Source organism: Meleagris gallopavo, chromosome 1, assembly GCF_000146605.3.
Source record: "Meleagris gallopavo isolate NT-WF06-2002-E0010 breed Aviagen turkey brand Nicholas breeding stock chromosome 1, Turkey_5.1, whole genome shotgun sequence".
NCBI classification, from domain to species: domain Eukaryota; kingdom Metazoa; phylum Chordata; class Aves; order Galliformes; family Phasianidae; genus Meleagris; species Meleagris gallopavo.
Window position 1 is genome coordinate 170182834 of NC_015011.2, and position 12494 is coordinate 170195327.

General features: G+C 37.7%; 1 protein-coding gene across 1 annotated transcript in view; it reads right to left on the minus strand.

Annotated features, from left to right (window-relative positions):
* The window catches only part of PDS5B (PDS5 cohesin associated factor B), a 47268-nt gene that overhangs the window by 17832 nt on the left and 16942 nt on the right, over nucleotides 1–12494 (minus strand). The window contains 5 exon segments of the mRNA XM_019612202.2: nucleotides 3855–3991; nucleotides 8407–8475; nucleotides 9685–9843; nucleotides 10786–10909; nucleotides 11536–11696. Coding sequence (XP_019467747.1) covers nucleotides 3855–3991; nucleotides 8407–8475; nucleotides 9685–9843; nucleotides 10786–10909; nucleotides 11536–11696 — 650 coding nt within the window.

Below are 12494 nucleotides of genomic sequence, written 5' to 3' on the forward strand. Positions count from 1 at the left end.
GGCATAAAGGTCTGGAAGTGTCAGCCAGATATCAAGAAGCTCTGTGTAGAACTAATGTGCCTGAAGCATCATTTTCCCTGCTTCAGTTTATGAAGTTACTTTTTAGCACAAGTACTATAGCTAACAAAAGTAGACCCAATGCAGAACTGTGTTCCTTGCATGTTGGAACTTTTGAAAGTGCAATACCGGGCATCACAGAATAGCTGTGGTTAGATGGAACCACTACAGGTCAGCTAGCCAAACATGGCTGCTAAAGCAGGGACAGCCAGTAGGTTGCCTAGAGCATATCTAGGCAGCTTTTGACTATCTTCAATGAGGGAGACTCCACCACCTCTTTGAGCAACACGTGCCAGTGGTCAGACACCTACGCAATAGGAAAAAATGTTCTTATGCTCAAACAGAACCTCCTGTGTTTCAGTTCATGCTCACTGTCTCTAGTCCTGGCACTGTTCTGAACACAGAACCCTAGGTGAGGCCTCAGCGGTGCCAGTGTAGAGAAAAATGATCTTCCCCAGCTTGCTGGCAACACTCCACCGACTGAAGCCCATTATGCTGACTGCCTTTCTTGCCATCAAGGCACACAGCTGGCTCATGTTCAACTGGACATGACTCGCAGGCCCCTTTCTGCTTTCCAGCTAGGCAGCTCCCAGTATGTACTGGTACATGGGATTATTCCTTCCCAAGTGCAGGACTTTGCAATTCCCACTGTTGAACTTCGTGAGGTTCCTGTCAGCATATCTATCCAGCCCTGTTTCCATCTTTCTAGACGGCATCACGTCTCTCTGGCATATCAGCCACTTCTCTCAGTTTTGTGCCACCAGCAAACTTGCTAAAGGTACACTGTCTCATAACCCAGACCATTAAGGAACGTGTTAAAGAGACTGACCTCTTAAGTACACCAGACTAAGACTTTGTGCCATTGATTACCATGTTTTGGACTTGACCATTCAGACAGTTTTAAGTTCATCTCATTATCTACTCATCCAGCCCATGCTTCATCAGCTTCTTTATGAGGATCTTAATCACAGAATCACAGGGTTGGAAGGGACCTCAAGGATCATGATGCTCCAACCCCCCTGCCACAGGCAGGGCCACCAACCTCCCCATTTAATACTAGACCAGGCTGCCCAGGGCTCCATCCAATCTGGCCTTGAACACCTCCAGGGATGGGGCATCCACAACCTCTCTGGACAGCCTGTTCCAGTACCTTACCACTCTCTCTGTAAAGAATTTCCTCCTGATGTCAAACCTAAATCTCCCCTCCCTCAACTTAAAATCATTTCCCCTCGTCCTGCTGTTATCTACCCTTTCAAATAGTTGATTCCCCTCCTGTTTGTAGGCTCTTTAGGTACTGAAAGCCTGCAATGAGGTCACCCCATAGCCTTCTTTTCTCCAGGCTGAACAAGCCCAGCTCCCTTAGCCTGTCTTCATAGGGGAGGTGCTCCAGTCCCCTGATCATCTTTGTGGCTCTCCTCTGGACCCTCTCCAACAGCTCCCTGTCTTTTTTGTACTGGGAGCTCCACACTTGGACACAGTACTCCAGATGGAGCCTCACAAGAGCAGAGTAGAGGGGGACAATCACCTCCCTATCCCTGCTGGCCACCCCTCTTTTGATAGAGCCCAGGATACCATTTGCCTTCCTAGCCGCAAGGGCACACTGCTGGCTCATGTTAAGCTTTTTATCTATCAAGACCCCCAGGTCCTTCTTCACAGGGCTGCTCTCAAGAACTGCTCCTTCCAGTCTGTATGGATGCCTGGGATTCCTCCAGCCCCAGTGCAAAACTCTGCACTTTGCCGTGCAGAACCTCATCAGGTTCACCCAGGCCCACTTTTCTAGCCTCTCGAGGTCCCTCTGAATGTCATCCCTTCCTTCCTCTGTGTCGACCACACCACTCAGCTTGGTGTCGTCAGCAAATTTGCTGAGGGTGCAGTCGATTCCGTCATCATTAAAGGACACAAGTGTTGAAAAGCATTATCAAGTTGGTCAAGCATGACTTCCTATTGTTAAATCCAAGCTAACTACTTTTGATGACTTTCAAGTACCTGGAAATGGTTTCTAGAATTAATCGCTCCACTCTCTAAGGATGAAGGTGAGTCTGACTGGCCTACAGTCAAGTTTTTAGGGTCTTCTGATAAAGGGTCATGGACTTAATGTTTGTCTGGGTGGCTTAAGTTATAACCCTGACTGGTTCTATTCCACCAAGAGTTGGCTTTAGTTTTCTCCAGACATACCCCTGTTCTCTAGAGCCTGAGACTGGAATAGGGCTTCCGGGCAGGTGGTTGAGTCACCATCCCTGGATGTGTTTAAAAACCGTTTGGATGTTGTGCTCAGGGACATGATTTAGCAGTGGGTTGTTAGAGTTAGGGTAGTAATTCAGGTTGCAGTTGGACTTGATGATCTTTAATGTCATTCCCAACCTGAGCAATCCTATGATTCTGATTCCTGAGGCTGGTTTTGCTAGTAAAGGCTGAGACAAAGACAACATTCAATACCCCAGCCTTTCCACATCCTGCATCATCAAGCCTCTTGTCCCATTCAGCAGTGGGTGCATACCTTCCCTAGTCTTCCTTTTGTCACCTATTTACAAGCCCTCCTTGTTGTCTTTGACATCCCTCGGCAGATTTAATTCCAGATGGGCTTTGACTATCCTAATGTTGTCCCCACTTGCTCAGACAGCACCTCTGTATTCTTCCTAGGTTACCTAGGAAGTAGGTAACCTACTTACAAGGTTTTTACAGGAGCCTTTGTTCATTCATACTGGTCTCCTGCCATTTTTGCATGATCTCATGTTTGTCAGAATGGACCACTCTGTAATAATCAGTTATCTTGGACCCCTTTTCACAAAGCTACTGGACTGGATAAGCCAATGAGCTCCAAACAGTTATGCTGAAAAGCTACGTGTTACTTAGTTCCCTTGTAACTGCCACAGATGGTCATTTTACAGAATGTAATACGATAAATGTAAAATATGATGTAATATGATGTACGTAAAAACGATAAAACAACTATTTATGAGAAATTTTAAGAAAGCCCACACATTACTACAAAGATGAGTGTCAGCTTTACACACACAACATAGGCTTAAATTTGCAGATGGCTGTACAACATTTAACTCTGCCCCAAAATTAAAATCTTTTTACTCTTACTGGCACAATCCACGCATGCATTTAACAGCTTCTGCAGACACAAGTTTTCAATATTTGGAAAACAATAATGTCTGAAAACTTGTCACTTCTACAGCAGAGGATCAAGAAAATCAGCAGTGAAACAAATAAATTGTCTAACAGCCAGCTAAAAGAGAAATTATTTATTGAGAATTAATCTTCTTTACATATTTCCAACTTTATTTCACTTTCAGAGACCTCCAGGGAATAAAGTCTGCCTTCAAACAGAAGTGCCTGTACTAGCTATTCCCACCTGGTTTCTGGCAACATGCTGAAAACAATACATTGGCAGTACGCTGGCAAATGTGTTTTATGAGAAAGGTTGTTTATGGATTTTGACCACACACAACAACTGGTACATCGGCAACAATAAGTGACACAAAAAAATTTAAAACCCATTTTCAGTGGTACAGAGTAAGTTTATTTTTGCAGTCTGAGTAACAGCTGTTTAAAGAAGATAAAACAGAAAAAGACATTAAAATACAGCTGTATCTAGGGTGTTAAAATAAACTACGACTCAGCAAACTTCTGCAGGAATTCAGCCAAGCTTATCATTGAGTTCTTAAAAAACAAATCATATAAAGATTCTTATACAGTAACAGAACAGTTAAGTATTACTTTGACTAAAATTCATGTACTTTACCTATTGCATTACCAAAGACATCAAAATGTTACCATTTGTTACATACCTAATTTTCCCCTGCTCTGTCAAATCTCCATCACTGTGTAATATTGTTGTTAGCAATCTTAGAGTAGACGTTCCTGATTTACTGTGATTGTTCTTCATTCCTAGCAACCATCGAACCATCATCTTGATGGCCTGAATCTGAAAGATTTTGATATGCAAATGTCAAGTCACATCATGTGTCTCATTTGGAAAATAAGGATAAAATATTTCGTATATAAGACATTCATAAACATAATGTACCCACTATTATATATATTATAGACATATTATAACATCATAACTATTTAAAATAATCTATCAGTTTAACTAGTGTTTTCTCAAGTGCTTTTTACTAAGAATATATGTTTGATAAGACTGCAAAACATCATTTAAAATACTGTGCCCACTACTGAAAGACAACTAGGCAGATAAAAATGAAGATAAAAATTAGAAACTGACAATCTTTGACATTAATTACAGCAAATTGAAGTAATACGACATTTAGTTAAAGTTCTGGCAGTTTCTTTCGCTACACAATCACATTCTGTCCTGTGAAAACATTGTCTTAATTGACCTTACATCTACCAAACATTTGTGATCGGCAAACTATGTATACTTAAGAAAATATTATTGGATCTAAATGTGAAACATTTCTATGCTCACAGAATTCGTATGCTTTAATAATCCCTACGAAGTCCTTACGTATGTTATATTTGAATATGAAATTATTTAAGAAATGTCTACAAAGTGGTTTCTAATTTACATTTCGATCAGTACAGTATTAACCTGCATTAAGATAACTGGCTCCAGAAAAGAATATTTCTTTCTTAGCTATTTAAAGAAAAGTCTCAAAGCCTGTTACTTAAGATAACTTGTCCTTTGCCAATGGAAATACTGAGTCTTTTGAGGCAAGCTTCTAAAAGTATGCAGAATCTAGCAGCTATCATGAAACACTGAATAATTTCTAATTTCTTTAGTGAAAGTAAAACATGAATTTGGAGATTAAATTTATTATCTGAATCTCTCTGTCTTTAGTTTTCCTTCTGTATGAGACTAGAGACAGTAATGAAAACAGAAAGAGGAATATTTTCTTACAGCAAAATGAAAGTGTTCATCTAAAACAAGTAGACATTCTTGGGAGGTGGGAGGGCTGGAGAGAAATCCAGAACATAAAATTCAAGAGCTCTACAAAATCTAAACATAAATATAAAAAAACTAAATACAAAGCTAGCACTGGAAGGAACCTACTACATGCTCAATCCAATCACTCTCTTTTAATGTGTGATTATACATAGTTACTTAGAATTCCTTTTTCCCTGAAAGACAAAGTTCTATCAACTTAATATTCAAAATATTACTGAATGAAGTTCATAATATGACCTCCCTCATGACTGAACACAGTGGTCCCTTCAGATCTCTAAATTCTGTCACTGTTATTTTTACAAGTTTATTTTTAGCAACACAGCCCACCTATTCCACCAACAGAATTAAGTATATTGGGAACACCAGCAGGAGGCAGGCTATCAAGAAGTAAAATCACAAATCAAATTTGTGGAACAGAAATGAAATTCAGTCCTGCCCTATCCCTCAATTGGTATTCAGGTATCCCTGAAGCAGTTTGTAGTTATCCACTAGAAGATGATGATGATGACAATAATAGCAGCAGCAGTTTTGGCAGTCTATCTATTTAATTACTTCATGTTACAATCAGTACCTGTATCATTACTGTCTCCCATTTGTTGTGAAGACAGAAACATTACAGTTCTATGTGGTCTTCAAGTAAGCATGTATATGAATCTTCACACCTAGAACTGCATAACTTCATTAACACCAGACTACTGCGCATACAAATTTAGTCAGGGAACAGCCACATGCTGTCTTGTGCTCCTGCATCTCTGGTCAGCTCCCAACCAATTTTTATTTTAATCTTTGCTTCTCCCTTCCTCTCCACAGTTCCTTCCCCCTAGTTTTCAAGAAGCCTGCTACTCAAGTCATGCAATCACATAGCAAGTCCTAAACCCAAGTCCTTCAGAATTTTCTTATCTTTCCTCTCTGTTCCTTATTTCTCTGCTGCTGTTAATGATGTTTTGACAACATTACAACAATGCTTCAGAATTAAATATTCCAATAAAATTAATTAGTAGGGGACATGAAAAACCTTACCCACTGCATCAAGCTACCTGAACATGAGTTTGCACCACCTCCATGTTTTAAATTTTATTTTTGCAGCCAAATAGGATAACCATCAAAAATAATTCAGGGTGGAAGGAATTTCAGATTATCCCCAGTCCAATCTAAAAGGAAGATCAACTATGAAGTTAGTTTCACTCATTTTGGTGTTGAAATCCTCCAAGAATGGAGATTGCACAGCCTCTTGGCAACCTGCCCAACTCTGAACAGTTCCTTCCTTATATCTACTCTGAATCTCTTGTTTCACTTTATGTTCTATGAGACTAGAATTCTCTGATATCAGAAGTTAAGGCTTTGATTATATGCAGCATGAGAAGTCACAAATTACTCCTTACCACCACATACGACAGCACAACATGAATTAGGTGTATTTTAAGTGCAATCAAAAACAAGAGTACATGATCACTTTTTTTCTCCAGAAATGATATATCACTGGCTGTCATCTAAGGGAACTGAAATTAATAACTAGCTTTACATAAACAATCAGCAGCAAATAAACATTAACCTTTAAAAATGAAAATTAACAAACAAATCAACAGTAAATTATAGCCTTTTTCTCTCATCTAAGTTACCATCATTACCTCTACTATAATAACATAATGGGCTCCCATCCCTTCTAGTAATCCTCGAAAACAATCCTGGAAACAGTCTCCTTACTACATCCATGTACATCTACAACAGGTTACTCAAATTTCTTCTACTCAAGTCTTGAGAGCCACAAATACCACAGAAATATCACAGAACTTCAAGGTTAGCATAGTAACAAAAAATGGAAAACTGCCTACATAAAACACAGCTAGAGAAACAGAAACCTAACACTGTAGGATATATAGACAGAAACAAGAAATATTACTGCTACTATGTAAGACTCAATCTAGCTGCATGGCACACTGAAATATTCATAATTAATCTTGCTAGCTTTAAGACAGTCATTAGATGTATTACACTATTACATTACAAGAGGGGAGAAAGGCTTTTAAAACCAGTGAAAATACAGTCACAGATCCATTTCTAAACTAATGGTGTGGCCTGCACTCTTCATCAAATATAGGTTTTGCAGTGGTAAAAAATGTTAATTAAATTTGCAGATCAGTGTTCACAATAACCTGTTTTCACTTGACAACAAATGCTTTTTGCAGTTTTTGAGCTTGGCTTCAACTCCAAGTTGCTCAAGGATTTCCTATAAGCCAATTTCACTTCCAAATAGCCAAGCTGTATGAAAAGTTTTACCAACAAAAAGCACATTTTAAAGCTCCAAAATCTCTTCAAAAATGAATATATCAAGCAACACTGACTATGCCAAGTGACACACAATCACTGGAGTGAAACCATGTCTATTTTAAACCAGCAGGTTTTGGAGTCTACTACGTAACTACAGCATTGCATGCATAGGAAAAACATCTTTGCTGTAGCTGAATGAGTAAAAAGCTAAGAAAGCAGCTCCAAACAGAACTGGTTTCCAGTAATTATTTTGGTACCAAGTTGGAAACCAAGGAACTTACTAAACTAGCAGACCAGGAAGCATTAAGGTGCAAAGAGTTTAACAACTTCAATAGAGAAAGCAGAGTCTCTTAAGATCATCTGAGCAACTTTATTCAAAAGGAATTGGAAATTAAATAACTGCTCTAATTAACTTGAAAACAGCACGATATGAAGCATATCTTCTGTAGTTAGAAAGATGCATGATGATAAACTACAAACTCTCCCTGATCTGAAGGAAGGACATTTAAAAACAAAAGACATATGCTGTAGAGACTAAGTCTGTTTGAGTGAAAAAAGAACTACCAGCAAGAATGGAAACGGCAATAATAAATTTATATCAGAGAAAGAACAAGATTCAGATTACATTTTTAAGCACAGGTAAAAAAAGAATATTTTCTTTAATGCACATTACTCTTCTACATACTATGTAACACATGTACTCATTTGAGAAGAATGCAAATTCAAAAACAACTTTTTCCATATTCCAAAACATCACTAAGAGTCTATTGAAATGTCCTAAAAATTCAAAAGAAAGAAAAAAGGGGAAAATGTCTTTATGATGTTTAATTCCTGCTGAACAGGAAAATAAAACAAACTAACTTCATTTGTTTTAACATCTGGAATGGATTTCATGTGCAATGCTTACATAAGGATATAATAAATGACAGTGAAATGTCAATGATGTGTATATTTACTGCATTCATTTTATAAAAGAAAATGCTCCCAAAATCAAAATATTTTCTTCTATCAATCTTAAGATGTTTTATCTTACGAAGCCATTAATTTAGAAATAGGTTCTCCTTTTTACTTTAATAAAGGTGACAAGGAAATAGAGTTGATAGCGGTAGGAACACAGACATTTAATTTTATTATCTTTATCAATTACAGAAAATGCTACTTACTTTGACAAGTGTTTCAGGAGACACTTCTTCATCTGGGACCCAAAGTTTTGTCGTCTTTTTTCCTGGAAGCTAAAAATGTTAGATTTTGTTACACTACTGTTACTCCTCAGTGAAACCTGCTGTAATCTCTTTTTTCTGTTTGCTTCTGAAAGCAATACAGCAGCACTAACTGGTTAGCTCTATGCCTTATGTATTTTATAGAAGTAACCACTACAGAAGTGGGGTACGGTTCTTGTCTCGCTATTCAAATACTAGCAAATGTATCTCTTGTAAAATTATTTTTGTTGTCTCGTTATTACCTGAATCTTACTACTTCAGAATGTAATAGGTACCGCTTTGAAAGTAATTTTTATTTTTCATATCCAGTGGACTGGAATCTCACAAGCATAATTTTAGACAGTAAATTTCTCCCTAAACATAGCTGACAACAGCTGACAAGTTATTTTTTCACTTTGTGATCACCATCAATAAAGAAGTCTCATGCAGATTAACATTAAGAGTCAAATGCACCATACTGTAGTGGTTTAACCTCGGCTGGCTGCCAGGTGCCTACCCAGCCCCTCTCTTGGTTCTCTTATTTCTCCTCCTCAGCAGGATAGGGAGAAAATCTGACAGAACAGTTTGTGCATTGAGATAGGATAAGGAGATCACTCATCAATTATCATCATAGGCAAAACGACTTGGCTTTGGGAAGATTAATTTAATTTACTGCCAACTAAAAATCAGAGTTGGGCACTGAGAAACAAAAGCAAATCAAAACCACCTCCTTCCTACAATTCTGCTTCTTCGAAGTTCAACTTCAATCCTAAATATTCTATCCTCTTGCATCCACCCCAACTGAACAGTGCAGGGAGAGAGAGAAAGGGGTTGAAGTCAGTACATCACACTTCATCTCTGCAGCTCCTTCAAGAAAGCTTACTACCTAAAGCCAACACAATACTTCCTTAAAAGTAAGAAATACAACTTGCTCACTTAAGACAGGAGAGACTGAACTCAGTATCAATATTCCTACTTTTAAAAAGAGGCCAGACATGAGTAATCTCAAATGCTGTGTATACACTTTTTTTTTTTCTTTTTCCTTTTAAAGACTATCAAATCAGTACTAAATAAGTACTCCATCCTTTCTTGTACTGTGAGTACTCAATTGGGTCACACAGTACACGTGGAAATCCAAGCATAACCATCTACAAAGAGTAGGAGCAAAAGATCACATCCATTTGATGAGTATCCTACAACAGGAGAAGGAGAATCTTAGAACAAAGTTTTAAAAATACTTACCCTGTCATTCATTAGCAAATCTTTAACAATAAAAGTGGCAACCAAAGATTTCAAAGGGGCAGCAAACTGATCAGGTGCTAGCATGGCTATATGGCCAATAGTAACCAGTGGTGTAATGAGATGCTCAAAATTGCTTGGATCCAGACTTTTATGCAGTGGCTAAAACAAAGGCAACAAATTAAAGTATTAATTATATAATCTATGTCTTATTCAGATAAGGGGTGAGGGAAGAGACATTCCTATTTCAGAAGTATAATTTTTTTTAAAATCTAAATATCTAAGTCATGTTAACCAACAGATCTCCTATAAATTGAAAGAACAAAAGTCAAGAAGAAAAAGACAAAATGGATGGTGTAAGAAATGGTAGCCAACCTGAACTGATTGAATACAAATGAATTTAAAAAAGTAATTTCCTATTGAAGAGATGAGCATAATATATTTCAAGATGGTAATTTCAGTAGTGGATTGATTCACCTCTCAAGGTGATGAGTATTAATTAGAAAGAACATCTGCAGATTTAACTATGACATCTATATTAGTAATCTCTACCATAATTCAGTATTTCATAGCTTCTGTAACCATCTGACTGCTCTGGGTCAATCCCAAAAGCACTGAGGGGTGCTGTATAACTCCTCTTCCCAAGAACAGTTTACAATTGAGTTTTACTCTATAGCCTATTAAAAAAAAAAACAAAACCTAAACATGATCATAGAAGGAACCCTCTGAAGACTGAAGATTAACTAGTTCCAGGCTCCCTGTCATGGGCAGGGACACTACCCACTACCATCAGGCTGCTCAAGGCCCCATTCAACCTGGCCTTCAACAGCTCTAGGGAGGAGGGCATCCATAACTTCTCTAGGTAACCTGTTCCAGTATCATGATGGATCATCAGATTCTAAAAATAAAAAATTAAAAAAATCAAATCATCATCTACTACCATTTTTACATCAAACTGTGTTAGATCAAAGGGAGCGAGAGAAGGGGAAAAATACCTTCTGCAGGTTTGGTATAACTAATTTGCCATATGAATTGCCACTGTACCTCTTAATTTACAAATATGTACTGTAAAAGATAAATAAAAAGAAACATTTTCATTTTTACCTCAAATATCTGTGCAAACTGTGTTTCTTTGCTAGAAAATATTGCATTGATGCAGTGAATAGCATACTTGGCTTGACGAGGAGGTCCTTTTTTGGCTTTATGATGCAACACTGGAAGCAAAGCACTTAAAAAAAAGAAGGAAAAAAAAAAAACAACACAACTCCTCAAAAAAGGATATCTTCAAAAACTAACCAAAACCACCTACATACATATATAGAACATAACATCTCAGTAAAAATTCTATTTGTCCTGGTTTTGGCAGTTTTCTCAAAGAAAGGGACCACCATAGTGGCTTCTATTGATAAAATCTCATGTGGCAAAATAAACATTTTACCTCTGCATACAAGGTAATACAAGTATTCATTTAAGAAAACTGACAAATATTTTTATTATAGAAGCATAAGCTACTAAATGCTTTAGTCTGCACATCCTCATCACTCTGTAGATATTAAATAGCAAAGAACATTTTTATATTGCTATATACTTAATTTAGAAAAAAGTCTAAGTGATTCTGAAGGGCAATTATACAAATTATAGTATTACCAGCTAGCACTTCTTTGCATATATTTCACTTCTACACTTCTACATAGTTACTTTACATTAAAGTCATTTAAATCTTTCCTGTTTTATCTGAAGTAATACCTTCTTCCAAAAGAATGCAGTATAAACCATACCATCCAAAGTTAGAATGAGAAGGTCTATAATCCCATGTAATTAAAAACACTACCCACAACAATATATACAACTTACGATCTTATATGAGGAAAGTCTTCTTCAATTTTGCTTCCTGTATTTTTGAAAATTTGTAATGCAGCTTCTGCCACTTTTTCATCATCCATTTTCAAGCAAGCCAGAAGAGATTCAAAAGTTTCAGCTGAATGAAATGAGATAGGATGTGTAAATGAAAGTACCTGTCAAAAAACAAAAAACAAAACAACAACAACAAAAAAAAACGTTATTATTTTTCATAAAGATCCACTTAGCCAGAATGCTCCATCAAGTGTCAGTTTTTGGCTACTATCTTGCAATATTTCTACTATGCTGCCTGTTTCTGACATATAACATTTCTCCTCTTCTTCCTTTTTTTTTTTTTTAAGCATCTCTTAAATGTCTTTATACATGATCTTATCAGTTTTACTGCATTTCACAGTCTGTTATTTCCTCTCCTGCTGCTGTAAGCATATACATTTCAGAGGCTACACCTATATTACCAAGTACTGGGTTAAAGCAGAAGCTGGTCTTCAGACAAACAATTTCTAGATGAGGGAATTTAGAGCACGTTTGGTAAGTCTGCAGAGGATACCAAGCTGGCAAGAAGTGTCAATCTGCCTGAGGGTAGGAAGGCACTACAGAGAGATCTGGACAGACTGGATTTCTGCACTGAGGCCAAAGGGATGAAGTTCAACAAGACCAAGTGCTGGGCCCTGCACTTTGGCCACAACAACACCAAGCAATGCTACAGGCTTGGGACAGAGGTGGGACAGGGGGGCGATCATTCTACTGCACACAGCTCTGATGAGGCTGCACCTCAAGTAGTGCATTCAGTTTTGAGCTCCTCACTACGAGAAAGACATTGAGGCCCTGAACCATGTCCAAAGAAGGGCAACAAATCTGTGAGGGGTCTGGAGCACAAGCCTTATGAGGAACAGCTGAAGGAGCTGGGAATGTTCAGTCTGGAGGAGGCTCAGGGGAGACCTTATTGGTCTATA